We start from the raw sequence: 14980 nt of genomic DNA on the forward strand, positions 1-14980 counted from the left end.
AGTAGATTCGTCTCGCCGCTTAGACTACACTTATGTGAATTGGTCTTGTAAATAGTCTACGTTTACTACTCCTAATTAGTATCTAAACATTCGATGTGACACGTGCTAAAAATAAGACACGGGAAGAAAACGCCCCCTAAATTACACGCCTCAATGTGGTACGCCCTCTAACCTGCACCAGTTGAGAGTTTGTTAATCCGGCCAGAGTTGTTCACATCTCCAGAGGTACGGTTTCTTTCATATATTTGCTGTGCGTCAGTGTGAGTACTGACTGAATAGCAACAGCTTCATGGCGGCAAGGATCAGAGGTAAAAGGTCAAAGGAGCATCTACCGGAGATTCAGAGAGACAGCACAAGAGACTGTCAGGCTGATGAGCGTGCTGCTACTAATGTGTAGTCAGCCACATGTGTGCTAGCTTTTAGGTATCGATCGATGGCCGATGGGTGACCGGCGACGGAAAAAAGGCATGGCCTGATGACTGGCCGCCGAGGCAGGAATTATGTGTAAAGGAATCTGATGGTTGAGGAGGGAGTTGGAATCCACTAAAGCCGGGGCGCTTTTTCCGTTCGTGCAGGCGCAGCAGCACGGCACCACCACCTCCATTGTCGATGGATCACCCGGCGGGCGGCCCTGGCGTGGCTTTGGCGAGGTAGAGGAGGCAGGGAGGGAGGGGCGTTGCTCTGGAACAGCGGTAAGTGCCCCGAGAAAAGGGTTTGACATTTGACAAGCACACTGAATTCGCCAGCACCCATCGCCTTTCCTATGTGGAAAGCAGGGGAGTCCACTGTGTCTGAGCCCATGATTGGCGCCTAAGCTAAGCTCAGCTCCCCCGGGGGATAAAATACTTGTAACTAACCGTGCCCTAGATGGCCCCTCATCATTGGTGCCTGGTGGTTGGCTTTGGCTCCGGCCGGTCATGCCCGAATCTGACGGTCGATGATGCTGCGAGCCTCGGCTCTCGTCTGAATCTGAGAGCCAATGCAAGCGAACCAGCCTCGATCAGGCCCTCTACTTGGAGGGAGGGATCGATCGATCGGGAACACCACGCGTGCAAGTGCAGCCAGCCAACCGGCACGCAGCGGCATGGCTGCCGGGATCGAATCTAATGCGTGCCAATCATGGGCCTAATCTAGCTTGATTAGCTAGAACTAGAAGCCAGGTGTGAGGCGAGGAATAGCTTAACCGCTGGTCATGTCAAGTTGCCGATGCCAGATGCCCAGATCTTTATCGGCTAGCCGCTAGCCCGTCCCGTCCCATGCGTGCACGCCGCCTTCTTCCCTGTGTGTTGTGCTGGTGCTACCACCAGTGCCCCTACTAATCTGCTCCAAAAAGCATTGGCCGATGAGTCGCCCGAGACCAGGAGAACGAGGCGCATAGCCTTATTGATCGCACAAATCCACCCATCTTTTATATTCCTACCGCCTGGCCCGTAGGCACGGTACTGCATCAATGCAGCATGTTTTCCTAGCTCAAATCTTTCGTAAACAAAGCTTAGACAACGCAGGATACGGCCGTCGGCAAAACAAGTGGGCAAAGTACAGAACTTCTCGTTGCTTGCAAGCATCAAACTGTTGGGACGAGGACGACGAGTAGAAACTAGAAAGCACTAGATATAGGTTGGTGAGGTGACGGGCTGGGAACCGTTGGATCGGCGTGCCGTCCTGCGCGCTCGCGGACGCAGCTTTTGCGCGCGATCGAGCAAGCCCAAAGGCCGGCCGGGGAGGGGAGGGGGGCCGCGGCCGTGCGGCGTCGGATGTGTCGCGCGCTCGGCTCGTCCGCCGGGGGCGCTAGCCGCTAGCTAGGAGCCCGGCAGCGCAGCGACAAGACGCGGATCCGTCATCGGTTAGGTTCAAGTCAGTCAGGGTGGGTCAGGCCGCGGTCAGGCCCCGTGCCCCCGCCACGCCCCGGCGCGCGGTGCGGCCGGTGTCCGGATTGCAACCAAAAGCCTAGCGGGGGGCAGCTAGCTGTAGCTCGACCGGCGCCAGCGTCTGTCTGTGGCACGTACTACGCCCCGGCGGGCTGCGACTCCGTCGCGCCCGTGCCGGGGCCGCCCACCCGTGTCCGTGCGCTTCGACGTGTCGGCTCCGCCGTCGCGGCGGCAGGTGGACACGTGACGACCCCTCGCGCGCCCGGCTGCGCCAGGGATGGCCCGGCCGCCTGCGGGGCGCTTGCAGGTTGCAAGTTGCAGCTCTTCTTCCTCCTCGAGACGGGAGGCACCCGAGTCGGTAACACGGGCCGAGCGCATGCATGATCGTCGGTCTCCTAGCCTGCGTCCAGGGCGGATCGTGCGCCCGTGCGTGCAGATTCGGCCGGTAATTTGTTTATGCGCGCGCTCCGTGCACGGATAAGTTTAGCGGGGTTTGCGCGGATCGACGCGGCGGACGTGTTGGTTTTCTATAGGGTCTCTGAGCTCGTCCCAACCATGTGGCATGTGCTTCCAGTAGGTTTATCCACCTAACCAGCCAACCGAAGCCGTACTTGATGATTCCGACTCGTAATTCGTAACACGCCAAAAAACAATAGCGACTCCTGTTTATCATGCGTACATTAGTCGACAGATCATGCAACCTGTACATGACCTATTTAATTCCGTTGCAAACTTCAGCTTCGATCTGTTCTTATCATCGGCGTACAATGTTAGTGCTCAAACAGTTCAAGTGTCATGCCACACCTGGGAGCATGTTTGTCGCGTTACTTCGTTCTTTATTTTTTTTCATAATAAAGAAAAACTCCTCCGCGTCAAATCTTACCTTCCGGTTGTTATTACCAGCAAGATTTGACTCGTTGCTTACGAGCTCCGCGCATCCGGTAGACAGTTTTCGGTCCGGTTTCTCTTATAATATGTAATAAAATTTCTTCTTTTTAATACTACTAGTTCATGCTAGACACTAAAAGCGTTCCAGATCTTTTTGGAGAAAAAAAAATATGCACGCATCAGTTAATTAGCTGGAAACTGGAGGGGGTACTGCCATTGTCTCATTCTGCTAATGTAATTTGTGTATAGTTTCTCTCCCTCAACATGGTAGCACTCAGAAACCGTGGCCATCTACGCAACGACAGCCAGACAGACAATGCAATTAGAACAGCACAGGAACCTGCTCTCAAACGCCATTGCAACAAACAGAACAGACAAAAAAAATGTCCAATCAAAGTAGCTGCTGCAAGCAGGATTACGCTACATACGCGGACGTACTAATAAATCGGCCACGACGACGACAGCAGCGAGATGACTAGCCAGGTCAACTGTTCGAATCCTATGACTTGTTTTTAAGAGGCTAGTTAAGATCCGATTGGCACTCGCGACCTGCTGCTGATTGCTCGCCCCAACTAAAACCATCTCTGAACGATCCATCCATCGATCGATCCATGCGGTATCTTTCAGTTTCAGGGTGGTTAAACCATCACGGTCGCCGTCGCACTTTCAGAGTGACGGTTGTTGCCTTGCCTCCTTCCCCAGTTCATATTCCAAGTCCATTTCTGGAGGTCTGTGTTAGCATCCAAGAAAGTGACAGGACACGAGAGAGAGAGAAAAATATGTAGCAGAAGGTACCGCACTACTTGTACACTACACACGCATTCAGCAGCTCGTGGACTGATGAGGAAATGGCAAACAATTGGGACGTAAAGACAGGCGCGTGTGACAACGACGCCGATAAAGAATGAGATCGCGGCGAGCAATAAGATCGCCGGAGCATCGCGGTGCTGACAGTGCTCGGCGTCGACCCTTGTCCTTCTCATCGGCGCCGCGCACTCGCGCCGGCGGGGGGTCAACCGTCGTCCGACCTGGCGCCGCCTGGGAAATATCTACAAAAATACCCAATCATGGGTGACCACTGGTCGTTGGAGCCCTCATGTTGGGAACGGTATGGAAAATGTGAGGAATTTGTTACTGGATCGATTCTGCTAAGCAATCATGATTGTTCATACGAAGTGTCAGGTTGGCATAGAAGATCAAGCACATGCGGAAAATGATGCACGTGTACGTTACCACCAAACCTAAGAACATGGTCGGTCTCGGTCACTTGGTAATGCATTTGTTTTTGCTTTTAGTTGGACACTGAAGCATCTTGAGGGATTTTCTTTCTTTAAGTTTGATAGTTTTTTGGGATGATCTTTTAGGGTAGTAGTTGGTGAAGTCTGAAGTCGTTTGATTCAACTGGTCTTGGCCCAAAGAAACCTTTGAGACTTTTGATTGCAATACAGTATAAGCCCATACTTTTGCTTTTTCTTCCTTTAATGAACTTCTGAAACAATCGTAAGCCCATATAGACTGCTTTTGGATTGACAAAACAAGCCCACGGCCTACACGCACAGCAGCAGTACAGAGCGCCGTGAAAGAGGCCTATCGGTATGAGACTGAGCCCAAATACGACACATCAAAGTTCAAGTCACGCCCATCACCTGTACGGCATCCGATCCGGAGCGTTAATTTCTCATCTACGGTGACTGATACCGTGATACGCCATGAAGTTGCTAAGACTTGCAGCCACCTGACACGACGCAAAACGACCAGGAAATACCCAGGCACGGCGATGAGCTTAGCGCTCCTGCAAGGCTACTCCTCCGCCGAGGAGGACGACGACCACGCCGCCGGCGCCGGCGCCGAGCTGAGCGAGTCCGGTGAATCCTCCGCCGAGGAGGCCGGATCGGACGGAGACGAGGCGTCCGCTCCTCCGAAGCCGGCCTCCAGGCCCCGCCGCCGCCCAAACCCTAAGGGGGGAGATGCCGGCGGCGGCGAAGGGGACTCCTCGCTGCCGTCCGCGCTTGAGGCCTTCGCTGACGTCTCCGGTCCCCCGGAGTTTCTGAGGCACAGGGTTGCCGAGCCCGAGGAAGGGACGGAGGCACTTGGCGTACTCGATCGCCGCGGGAAGGAGGGGAGCAAGCACCCGCCTCCAGGTAAGCAGATTTATCGGCTCATTGAGGTGGATGCTTAGGTTCTTAGTTAGTCGAGTTAGTAACGGTGTGTTTATGAGACTGACGTCGACTTGATTGCTTGGTACTTCCCTGATTTCTGTTGGTAAAGGTAGAGATTAATTACCAATTTAGTTGCAGATCTTGCATTGTTCGAGAACCGAATGTAGTTATTTTGCAGCAGTAACTGTAGTGTGTTAGGTTTCATTATGCAGACTCTGGATTCTGTTTCAGTCTGACAGTGGACTTGGACAAAAATTAGTGAGAGACCAATTCTATGTATTGTGTATTAGTCCTTCGCACATAGAGCTACTCTTTTAGCTATTGAATATCTATGAGCTGAAATATCGCTGCAACATCGGATTTCAAGTTGGAAGGATAGGCAATGACCCATTTCAGCCATCATGAAGCTCCAGTATTGGTGATATTTGATCATAGAGTTGTATTGCTATAGCATCAGTTTTGTGTTCATTTGTTGTCAATTGCATGTCATAAATCTTTTGTATGATCAGGTGGTAAGCTTCTAGAGTTGGTTTGTTCAATTATAAAGTAACTTATATCATGCTTGTTTGGTTTTAGTTTGAAACGTAAACGCTTTATCTGTTCTCTAATACTTGTGTTGGGGTATTCGTGAAGCTCAATGTGGTTTGAAGATATCTGTTCTGTTTCTCTGTTTTACCGTCCTTGTGATTGTTTTATTTATTCATAACTATTGTTTGGCCAAGTAAAGATGATTGCTAAGAAAATTAGAAGGCAGCATGCAGTTGAATATCTCCTACTGGCTGGGCGTGCTAGTCTTGGATGATAGCTCTTAGGCTATTGTTAAAGTTGTACTTATCTGTCTGCTGTAACTAATGGGCCTAGTATTATATCATTTAGCAGCAACCTGTCAAAACATCACGGGATGAGGCAATATTGATATAGAGATGGTTTTTATACTGCAAATAGTATAGAAAATACTTAATTCACTTTACTAAGCTACATAAAGAGGATGCTACATTTGGCATCTAAAATACGTTCTCTTTGAAACTTGGTGATGGGGAATAACTGTAAAGGCTGGTATTCACAAAATGTTATGTGCCAGACCATACATCCGTCATCACTTTGCCTGTCAAGTGTTTTGTCATGGATTTGACAATCTCAATATTCCTGAGCTTGTTTATGAGAAGTAAAGCAGGTCTGAGCATGATTGCTTGCATATGATGATGATCTGAAGTGTTCGCATGCCATTTATGCAATTTAGGATATATGTTCTGAGCATTGTCTAACTGGAAAATAATCTTCAGGTGCCGTTGTGGTGGCGCAACCGCAGTTAGTTGCTATTCGTGAGCGAGTTACCACAACTAGTTCCAACCCTCCTGGGTCAGTGACGTCTGGTTCTGTTGATGGAAAAAGAGTTATAGGCGCTGCAAATCCTGGTCCAGAAGATGCAGCTGATCTTCTGAGGTAATTGTTGGTCATTTTTATCCGTATCACACTGAAACAAGAACCTATGCAGATTATGTATATCTTTTACCTGTAGTTTAATATTACTACCAGAATCCCTTTTGATAATCCAGTGCTCCTAAGTATTAACTGCAACTCTGCTCCAATGTTTAGGATGTGTCTCCAATGTGGTGTGCCAAAGACTTATTCACATGCTAAGGGTATGGTTTGCCCTCTCTGCGGTGATAGACCAGCCCAGCCGAAAGAGCCCGAAAAGAAGAAGGGTTCCACTGTCAAGGACAAGGAGAAGATCAAGAGGATGAAGGGGCAATCGTCGCACGCTTCGTGGAAGAGCGAGACAGAGATGGCTCTTCGACAACAGTTCGACTGATAGATAGTTAGCATGGTCAATGTCTAGATGGAATTCTGGGGAAACCTTTGTCGCCTGTGTAGTGTACCGTATACTGTCCCCGAGTGCCTTACCCTGGGTTCCAGATCGCCAGAGCCATTGTTTTGCTTGTTGTATCAGCAGCATTTTTTTTTCTGCCAGGAACAGTTTTGTTTACTAAGCTGTCAAAATTGAATCTCAGTAGTTAGCACCTGGAGCACGAGGCGCCGAGACGCAACTGATATGGTGATCGATGATCACGAACTTATCCTGGCTGAGAGGAACGACACGTTGGTGCTCGCTGCTCTCTGAGGTTTGCGGAGCGCGCGCAGTGCAGGTTGTGCAATGCGTTTCGCGCTCACTGGTTGGGTTCGGGCTGAGCTCGTCTGGCGTGCCACTCTGCTTGTTACTTGTTAGAGCAGCAAGGTAATCATTTGTACGAAGTCCATTGGCAATCATTTTATACTAGGCGGATCGGCGCGCCTTGCGCGCCCGTTCCGAATTATTGTCGTGAAAAAAAATCAGTTGAAACGGTGTTAGCTTCTGTCTACGTGGTGAGGGCAGCATGATAAGGGCAGTATGATAGGACATAACATCTCTATATAACATCTCTATTAAACTCGTTATAGTAATCTGAGATCTTTTCCGCTCGACGCACGGGAAAAACATAATTTTTTATTTATGGGACTCAATAGAATCGTGGGGAACACAATAGGGATGAACGTTTCTAGAAGGTGTTGTTACAATATGAGATCCGCCTATCATTCTTTGCGTTACAGTAATTGGGAACATATTAATTTTTTATCATGGAAACCAATCAGTGGAATTGTGGGTCCCACCTAGATAGTATATGGGTCCCATCGGAATAGTATGTGGGTCCCATGTGGATCCCACCCGAATAATGTGCGGGTCCTATATTGAGCTCACCTGAATAGTACGTGGGTCTCACATGAACAGTGGGACACGATTCACAAGAGAGCTCTGAAGCCCGGAGCTTTAATATATAGGTATATATTAGTTTATGAAAAAGACAAGTTTGAGATAGCTCACAATGCATGCCGCGAGGTTAAGGACAAACAAGTTGGTAATGGTAATGCATGCCCACCGGAAAAAGCAGCCAGAGGAGACAAACACAACGTGAGGAGGTGCTTGTTCCTGTACCGTTCGTGTACCCTTTTCGCGTCGATCGGATCATCGCTCGACAACTGTTTGTCCCATGCTCTAAATGCAGGTATTTCACCACTGTAAATCGTACGGGACAGTTTATTTAAAAAAAAACTTACGGGACAGTGTTGCCACTATGGTCTATTTCGTTTCTTTATTTCGAAAGGTGTGAAAACTGAAAACGCAGTTGAAGCCACATGTAAGGCTAGCATGTACAGCAGGTGAAATGGCCCTATCCGCCATGAATTTCCACTTTGAATAATCCACAAATCGCTCGATGGATCCGTGACAAATGGAAATGGGCAGACAAAAACAGCGATCAGATCAGACCTGCGCGCCACCGTGACAGGTGGGAACCACAAACCTATCAACTACGCTTCTGTCCTATATGATCCGCACCCACTCCCCCCATTCCCCGCAAGCTCAGTCACCCAGTCGCTCCAAAACCTGATCGGATTCGCATCCATGGCCAAGTTCGCCGTCCTCCTCCTCCTCGCCGTGGCGGCCTCCGCCACCGTGCTGGCGCACGGCCGCGAGCTCCCGACTCAAATCAAGGTAACCACGCACCCGCGTTTTTCCACGGTTTCTTCGCACGCACCAATAATCATTGAGTCCGCGTAGCGGATCTGTGATTTTTCCCAACCCATCTCATCATCGCAGCTGGTGAGAGGCGCGGTCGCCGCCGCCGGCGGAGGCGTGTCCGGCGACAGCATGGAGTGCGTGTACACGGTGTTCATCCGGACGGGGTCGATCTGGAAGGCCGGCACGGACTCGAACATCACACTGGAGCTGGCGGCGGCGGACGGCAACGGCGTGGGGATCACGGACCTGCCGTCCTGGGGCGGGCTGATGGGGCAGGGCCACTCCTACTTCGAGCGCGGCAACCTGGACATCTTCAGCGGCCGCGGACCCTGCATGGCGAGGCCGCCGTGCTGGATGCGGGTGGCCTCCGACGGCACGGGGCCCCACCACGGGTGGTACTGCAACTACGTCGAGGTCACCGTCACGGGCCCGCACAAGGGGTGCGCGCAGGAGCTCTTCACCGTCGAGCAGTGGCTAGCCACCGACGCGCCACCGTACAAGCTCGAGGCCGTCGTCGACCATTGCGCCCGCGCCGGCGCTGGCGCCGCCGCCGCGTGACGTGGCCTGGGGGTGACGAGTCGGAGCTGCTGCAGTTCGTGCAGCGAGTCGAATAATCGAGAGCCTTTGTCGCGTGGGATGATGCATGCGTAGTGAGTAGGTTTGGTGGTTTTGTAGATGCCCTGTGTTGGATCTTGATCTGTGTTTTGATCTTTTGAGAAATGGTGATCTGCGTTATCATGAGTGTTGTTTCTTCTAGCTTGCCGGCGCTTCAGATAGCGTCTATATCCAGTCTGCTCGGGTACTGTAGCAAGGCTTTGCCGGCTTCTGTAGCTGAAGCCAGCACAACCGAGCATCATGGACAGCACCATCCTTGATTGTCATTCTAATTGAAGTGTTATAAGCATATATCTTATGCTATATCGATGGGGAAAATTCGAGGTTTACGCAATAAGTTGGGCCTAGTAAACGGAATTCACCTTTGCTAGGTCATCATGCCTTCCGGCAGGTTTATTAGATGGGCACAATGACATCGTTGGAATAGGAGATTTTTGTTTTGGGAGTGACTCTACGACAATCGAGTGCTTTTCAATTTTCCATCAGCCGATTATTTCCTAGTAAGCGAACATTGATGGGCGAAACTCATCAGAAGGAGAAAGGCTTCATTCCGTACATCAAAATACAAGACCCACGGTCTCAGTAATAAAACGAGCCCATTTATTAGATTCGATTTTTAGAGAGGGACACGGGCCGCCTATGCAGATGACCCGCCGGCGGCGGAAGAGGAGGTCCAGCCCATGAGCACGTAACGAAATCCAAACATAGGCCCAGAATCCGAGGTGGCCCAGCCCAAATGCCAGTTTTTTTTTTTGAAACACTGGCAGGAGCGCTGCCTATTGATTTAAGAGGAATAGCTGCCTATTGATTTAAGAGGAATAGAAGTTTAAAGTTTAGCATTACATGACTATTACATAAAACTAGAAACTCTCGTTCTCAACAATAAACGAAAACCTACTGAAAGCATTACGAAACAATAGGATCTTCTCGGATAAACGGTGTGCCACAGGCCATTCTTCTGAGTAGGATGTCATTTCGAATGAGATGAACAAGCTGAACAGCCGTCAGAGATTTACTGTCGAAGATTCGCCGATTCCTTTCTTTCCATATGTTCCAAGTAGTGTACATGATTACTGCTACCACCGATCGATGATGTTTTCCTTTTAGGGGCTTCAAAATCGATTCCCACCACTCCTGAATGCCCCCCTTGTGTGCTGAAATGAAGTACCCCATCCAATTGGACATCAGAAACCAACTTGCTTGGCATAAGAGCATCGTAAGCATATATGAGTTGCATTTTCAGGCTCCTGGTCACAGAGCACACACGTTTCAGAACAAGGCCAACTTCTAGCTAGGAGATTATCAACTGTTAGAAGTTTCGATTGAAGCAGAAGCCAAGCAAAGAATTTCAACTTCCCTTCAGCATAAGCTCGCCAAATATTATCTCCCTGCACCACTGAGACTAGTTCCCTGCAGTTGAGCTAGATAAGCTGATTTTGCAGCGTACTGACCATCTGTTATCCATCTCCACGAAATTGCATCATCTTGATCAGTAAGCTAGACATTTCGCACCAAGTCCCATAAGATAATAAATTCAGACATCTCTTGAAGAGTGGTCATACGCTATAGCCCTCTAGTCCAGTTATGATTAGTTAGCTCTTGAACTATTCTTTGTTTTCTCCAAGCTAGCTTGTAGAGGTTGGGAGCAAAGTCCATAGGAGCCTTTCCTGCTAGCCGGCTGCTTTGCCAAAATTTAACCTTTGATCCATTCCCAACAGATATAACCGTGCTTACCCTAAACAACTGCCTGCCTAGATTGTCACATGGAATAGATGTCCCAACCCATGGCCTGTGAGGACAAATGCTAGTTCTCCTCCGCTCGTCTCTTCATCAGAGACAAAGAAGCATGGACAGAGCATGGCGATACAACACAAAGGGAAGTAAGTAGTTTGGAGATGACCATGCGTCAAACAATCGTACTCAAGAATTGTGCTTAAGAAGAGTTCTACAAAAGCCCATCCGTTTTCACGGGATTCTTACTAAATCCACATTTTCTGCTTTTAAAAAACGAAATTCACATTTGTGCCGTCGTTCGAGGCCCCCAAACAGCAAAGCAAAGCAAAGAAATGGCTAGGGGAATCTTTGTAAGTGGACGGTAGGGGCCCCATCCGAGCTCTCTCAAGTGCATCGCCCCTTTCATAATGGCGCCCCCCTCCTCCCCTCCTCCTTCTTAAATGAGGCACGGCTCCCTCTTTAATCTTTACACGTCGCCACGCTCTCTCCCCCGTCAAATCAAGCAGGCTACACACCCAACCCATCCCTTATCATTGGCACGCCCCTAAACAATTACTACCACGACGAGCAGCTAGCGACGACGCCATTAGCGTGATGATGATTTGGTTGGCGGCCATCATTAGGAGGGGTTGATGGGGGGAGATTAACAAACGCGGCGAGTATTAGAATTCAGAACAGGGTGGTGGCCTTGGATTTGGACGGGTATGACCGATGTGTGTGTGCATCGTATCTTTGCTTTGCTGCGGCTAGTTTGGCTTTGAAGCTTCATGGGCAAGTGCCCGCGAGATGCGGCAATCATAAGCATAGTTTCTCAATTCATCATGAATAAAATAAGAACAAAAAAGAAAGAAAGAAAAGGAATGGCTCGCCGCATGGCCATTATGTGGTTTGGCGCCGCGCCGGCCACCACCACCCCTCCGTTGCCGTGCACTCGGACATGCCGTGACTGTCACGAGGTACCGGCCGGATGGCGTAAGTTGCGCGTTCCATTGATTTTGGACCACACGGTATGTTGCAACCAGTGTGCGACCGTATCGTGTATTGCCAATCTGCCACAGTAAAGCTGGCGAGTGTACGCTGGTGATGCATCATGCGTGCATGTTCACGTAGAATTCAGGTACTGAGAAAAGATGGTCCTCCAGTACCCGGATCTAGGTACCGTCAGGACTGTGTACTGCTATTATAATGCCAGTACCTTGAGGAGGAGGACATCCGTCCCCAATTGCACATGTCGCATGATTTCTCGCTAGTATGAGCGACACTTTATAATGTCTTCTGTATTGTTCAAATTGGCCTCGAGATTTTACGCAACCTCGTAGGAATATAGGTACATAATTTTATTCCTATGAGCAAATATGAAAAACTAGACCGACATATCATGATTAAAATAAATTCAAGAAAATATAAATACCCGTACCAAGTCGATGACTCGATGGTCATGTTTCACCATAAAAAATCTAACTATGCTCAGTTCATGATTAAAATTGAGGTTTCATGTTTCTCTATTTTTCTTATCTTTTGATGGTGTCTCCTAATATTACAGAGGGGTTGTCCTGGAGAAGGCGATCATAACTCGAGCAGTACAAATCTCATGGCACAAATCTAGGCAAGATCACGCAGGGCAAAAGGATAGGATTTACTAGCCTAGACGCGTGCCTGCCAGCCTAGCATATTGGCTCGTTCTGAACGTACATCTAACGGATGGTACACTAGACCAGTTCTTGTTATGAGATGGGCATATAATAACAATCCGGACTCCTGAAAATTACATATACTAGTAGAACAAAACGTGCCTGGCTGATTGGCTCCTTTCACAATGATGCGCTTGGACACTGAGCAATTCTCTCCTATATACTATGCAACAATACAAAAGAAGTCTTTTGATTGGGATCAGCCTAAGGTAAAGGTGATGGATGATCATTTGAACTACCTTGCTTTCTTTTTTTTAAAAAAAAGTTGTAAACTATCTACTACTCCATCCGTTCCAAATTATATGTCGTTTTGACTTTTTTAGGTGCATAGATATTATTATGCATCTAGACATAGGGTATATCTAAGTGCAATGTAAACTCTATGAACATAAAAAAAGTCAAAACGACCTATAATTTGAAATGGATGTTCAAATAAAACCCAGTAGTAGATTATATGTAAACATAAAAATAAGGGTGAGGACCACACAAAAGACTCCAACAATCTCATGCCCGTGATCAACTACCTCAATTAGTCTCCCAAATCCGAATAGTTTAGCCTAAACACTACACTAACACATGAACACCCACACCACGCTGATCTCACTGCAGACGTGTGCAGCCAGCATCCTACTGTTCACTAATTCACTGCCAGCGTGGCAACTTTCACGCACAGCATTTTTGTCGACACGTCAGCGTCACGACGATACCGTGCAGCTGGAAGCAGTGCATGTTGGGTTGAGCTTTTCTTGCATGATGATGCCTTGTTTTTTTAAGCGCATGGCACCAACTGAAAGCTGGACGCCGCCTGCTTTTTAACTAACACCTATAAACAGATCATCCTCTGGCTCACTCACACACAGCATCATCATGCTTCACAGGCGGAGCCGCACGCTGGGAGGGAGCTCCGATCGAGCAGCGGCTCGCCGGGCCGTCGCGGCGATGAAGGGCGGCCGGAGCAGCAATGGCGCCGCCACCGACCTGCTCGTCTGCTTCCCGTCGCGGGCGCACCTCGCCCTCATGCCGCCCAAGGCCATCTGCAGCCCGTCACGGCCGTCCGCGTCCGAGCCGGTCAAGCGCCGCCACAGCACCAGCCGGGCGCCGCCCAGCGGGCTCTACAAGTCGGCCACGGCCAGGAACCCGAGCCGCCGCGCCGCCGCGGCGGATGGCCCCGTGGACGAGGAGCCGTCGTCGCCCAAGGTGACGTGCGTGGGGCAGATCAAGGCGCGCCCGGCCAAGCCCAAGGGCCTCGGCGGCGGAGGCGGCAGCGGCGACGGGAAGAAGAGCAAGAAGGCCACGTGGCTGCAGGCGCTGGGGATAAAGAAGGACGCCATGGCGCTCTTGGACGCCCTGCACGGCGCCTTCCGGTTCAACGTCGCCGGATGCTTCGGCAGCTTCCCCGGCGCCGTGGGCGTGGGGTACACTTCCGGGGAGGATGACGACGACGAGGAAGGTGAGGAGCGCGCCGAGAAGGAAACCGAGCACGGCGAGGCATTGGCCAGGTGGTTCATGGTGTTGGAGGAAGGCAAGAAGGTGTCCGCCAAGAAACTGCAGGGACAAGAGCCGCAGCAGAACCAGGGGGAGGAGGACAAGGAGCAAGATGTGGTGCCGCCGGCGAACGCGCTGATGCTGATGCGGTGCCGGTCGGCACCGGCAAAGGGGTTGGCGAGGAGGCTGGAAGCAGAGGACTCTGAGGATGTCAAGATCGCCAAGAAGACTCCAGAGGAAGAGAATGAGAAGGAGAGCCTGGTGCTCATGACCTACTCACCGGACTTCTTCAAGGTGTCACTTGACATAGCCAAGGAGACGTGGATCGTTGGCGGTGACGACGCGGTCTTGCGCTGCCGGAGCTGGAAGAGATGATCACAAGGATCGTTCAACAAGGAATGTATGTGCGTTTTTGTTTACCTTCTACTCCTTGCTTTCTTTTTTGTTTCTCTCTTCTTTTTCCCCCTCTTGAGAATTACTACTCTTTGCATAAGGCTCGAGTGAAGGGTTTGATCAGTACGCAGCAGAATTAGTTTCGCCAGGGCCATCATATTGGCCTCTCGGCAAAACATTCCTGCTCTGTAAATAGTGCTGTAACGCCCCTTGTTAAATGTTACCCAGGTATACTTTACTGGTGATATGTGAGATTGATAGTAAATATAATGATGAGCTTGACAGCTCCTTTCGTGCTAGTAAAGTTTCTCTTGGACATGTAGATAAAATTCTCTAGATGCTTTACTCCTGGCCTAATGATGGACAAGAATCTCCATGATGGATGAACTTTTCAGAATATCTTGTTATCCTTTTCTTTTTGAAACTGAATGCTTTGTTGTCATGCTTCATTAGTTTGCCTCTATTCAGCTCATATTAGCTGTGAGGAACGGCAAGCTCAGTTCCTTTTACGAACTATAGAGGTGTCGGTCTGTGGGATTTAGCTGGAGCTATCATTTTTTGGCCCAACAACTGTTCCTAAATAAGGCCAGC

General features: G+C 49.7%; 3 protein-coding genes across 3 annotated transcripts; all 3 read left to right on the forward strand.

Moving 5' to 3' along the window:
• The first annotated feature begins 4478 nt into the window (after positions 1-4478).
• On the forward strand, positions 4479-6936 carry LOC101782053. The gene is made up of 3 exons (XM_004953893.4): positions 4479-4897; positions 6199-6358; positions 6512-6936. The coding sequence occupies exons 1-3, from the start codon at positions 4534-4536 to the stop codon at positions 6726-6728; spliced, it is 741 nt and encodes a 246-aa protein (XP_004953950.1). The 5' UTR covers positions 4479-4533; the 3' UTR covers positions 6729-6936.
• Positions 6937-8249: 1313 nt separating this feature from the next.
• On the forward strand, positions 8250-9358 carry LOC101782465 (PLAT domain-containing protein 3). The gene is made up of 2 exons (XM_004953894.4): positions 8250-8444; positions 8550-9358. Exons 1-2 carry the CDS (start codon positions 8355-8357, stop codon positions 9027-9029), a joined length of 570 nt encoding a protein of 189 aa, XP_004953951.1. The 5' UTR covers positions 8250-8354; the 3' UTR covers positions 9030-9358.
• A 3948-nt stretch (positions 9359-13306) lies between these two features.
• LOC101782871 lies at positions 13307-14688 on the forward strand. Its single transcript, XM_004953895.3, has one exon. It carries the CDS (start codon positions 13379-13381, stop codon positions 14369-14371), a length of 993 nt encoding a protein of 330 aa, XP_004953952.1. The 5' UTR covers positions 13307-13378; the 3' UTR covers positions 14372-14688.
• Positions 14689-14980: the final 292 nt, after the last annotated feature.

The sequence above is a fragment of the Setaria italica genome, chromosome I (genome assembly GCF_000263155.2).
Source record: "Setaria italica strain Yugu1 chromosome I, Setaria_italica_v2.0, whole genome shotgun sequence".
NCBI lineage: Eukaryota > Viridiplantae > Streptophyta > Magnoliopsida > Poales > Poaceae > Setaria > Setaria italica.